This window comes from Etheostoma spectabile, unplaced genomic scaffold (genome assembly GCF_008692095.1).
Source record: "Etheostoma spectabile isolate EspeVRDwgs_2016 unplaced genomic scaffold, UIUC_Espe_1.0 scaffold453, whole genome shotgun sequence".
Lineage (NCBI taxonomy): Eukaryota > Metazoa > Chordata > Actinopteri > Perciformes > Percidae > Etheostoma > Etheostoma spectabile.
In genome coordinates, this window is record NW_022605611.1 from 109,390 (window position 1) to 110,470 (window position 1,081).

The following is a 1,081-nucleotide window of genomic DNA, read 5'->3' on the forward strand; positions in this document are numbered from 1 at the left end:
GTGTCTGCAGGTTCACAGCTGTGCTGGGAGGGGTTGGTCTGCAGAGACACACAGAGACACAGAGAGTCACACAGAGACAGATACACAGAGAGACAGAGACATACAGAGACAGAGAGACACAGAGACACACAGAGACAGAGAGAGTCACACAGAGACAGAGGCACAGAGAGACAGAGACCCAACCTCTGTCAGAGACACACATACCGTCCACCCAGGCACTATCTGCCACCCAGCGAGCAGCAGAAGCAGGATGCAGCGGTGGAAAGGCCGGGTGGAGGACAGCGGGGAGTGGAACCGGGCCGTGCTGGTGTCTGTGGGACAGTTTGTCCCCGGGGTGAGTCTGGGGAGGAGACCCGGGGCCGACAAGGACACCAAGACTCTCCACCGCACCCTCAGCAAGCTGGGCTTCAAGGTGGACATCCACAGCGACCTGAGCGGGGACGAGATCTACCAGCTGTTTCTGAAAGGTAACGCAGCATGGACAACACCTGGACACCCACTCAGCATGCAGGGATCATCAAAACCCTCTGAGGTCTAGGGCATCCAAGTCTCCTTTTTAGGGTATTTGCATAGACCTGATCCCCATGTGTTTCATATTAAAATGTTCAGAACCAACTCAGCTTTCTGTAGAGTGGAGCCACATTCGTCCTAGAGCAATGTGTGAAGAGATAATTAGGCCCTAATGTTGAAATTTGTAATTCTTATTATATTTTTCTGAAATGAAGTGTTGTAATTTTGCTTTTTGAGCAGAGACATTTATTAAAGAGCCCAGGTAACCCACAGCAGGACCACTGTTTAATGTGGACTCTGTATTTATTGTGCCAACTGGCTCAGGGTCTCTAAATGTGTCGTAAAGCTTCGTAGCGTTCAGCGTTATTATTCCACGTCAGACTTCTTTTTAACAGCTGTTTGCTGCCGTCGTGTCTTTGTCTCCACTCGGGACAGTGAGACATTGTGTGTGTGTGTGTGTTTCTCTGGGTGCAGCGTCAGCAGAGACACCCAGATAACAAACAGAGTGATCAGAGCGGCTTATCACTCACACATCAACCTGTACACACACACACACACACACACACACACA

The 1,081-nt window shown here is 50.3% G+C and overlaps 1 protein-coding gene across 1 annotated transcript in view; it reads left to right on the top strand.

The window, feature by feature from the left end:
• Positions 1-1,081, top strand: part of LOC116686705 (uncharacterized) — a 14,013-nt gene that overhangs the window by 9,016 nt on the left and 3,916 nt on the right. The window contains 1 exon segment of the mRNA XM_032511729.1: positions 1-467. Coding sequence (XP_032367620.1) covers positions 1-467 — 467 coding nt within the window.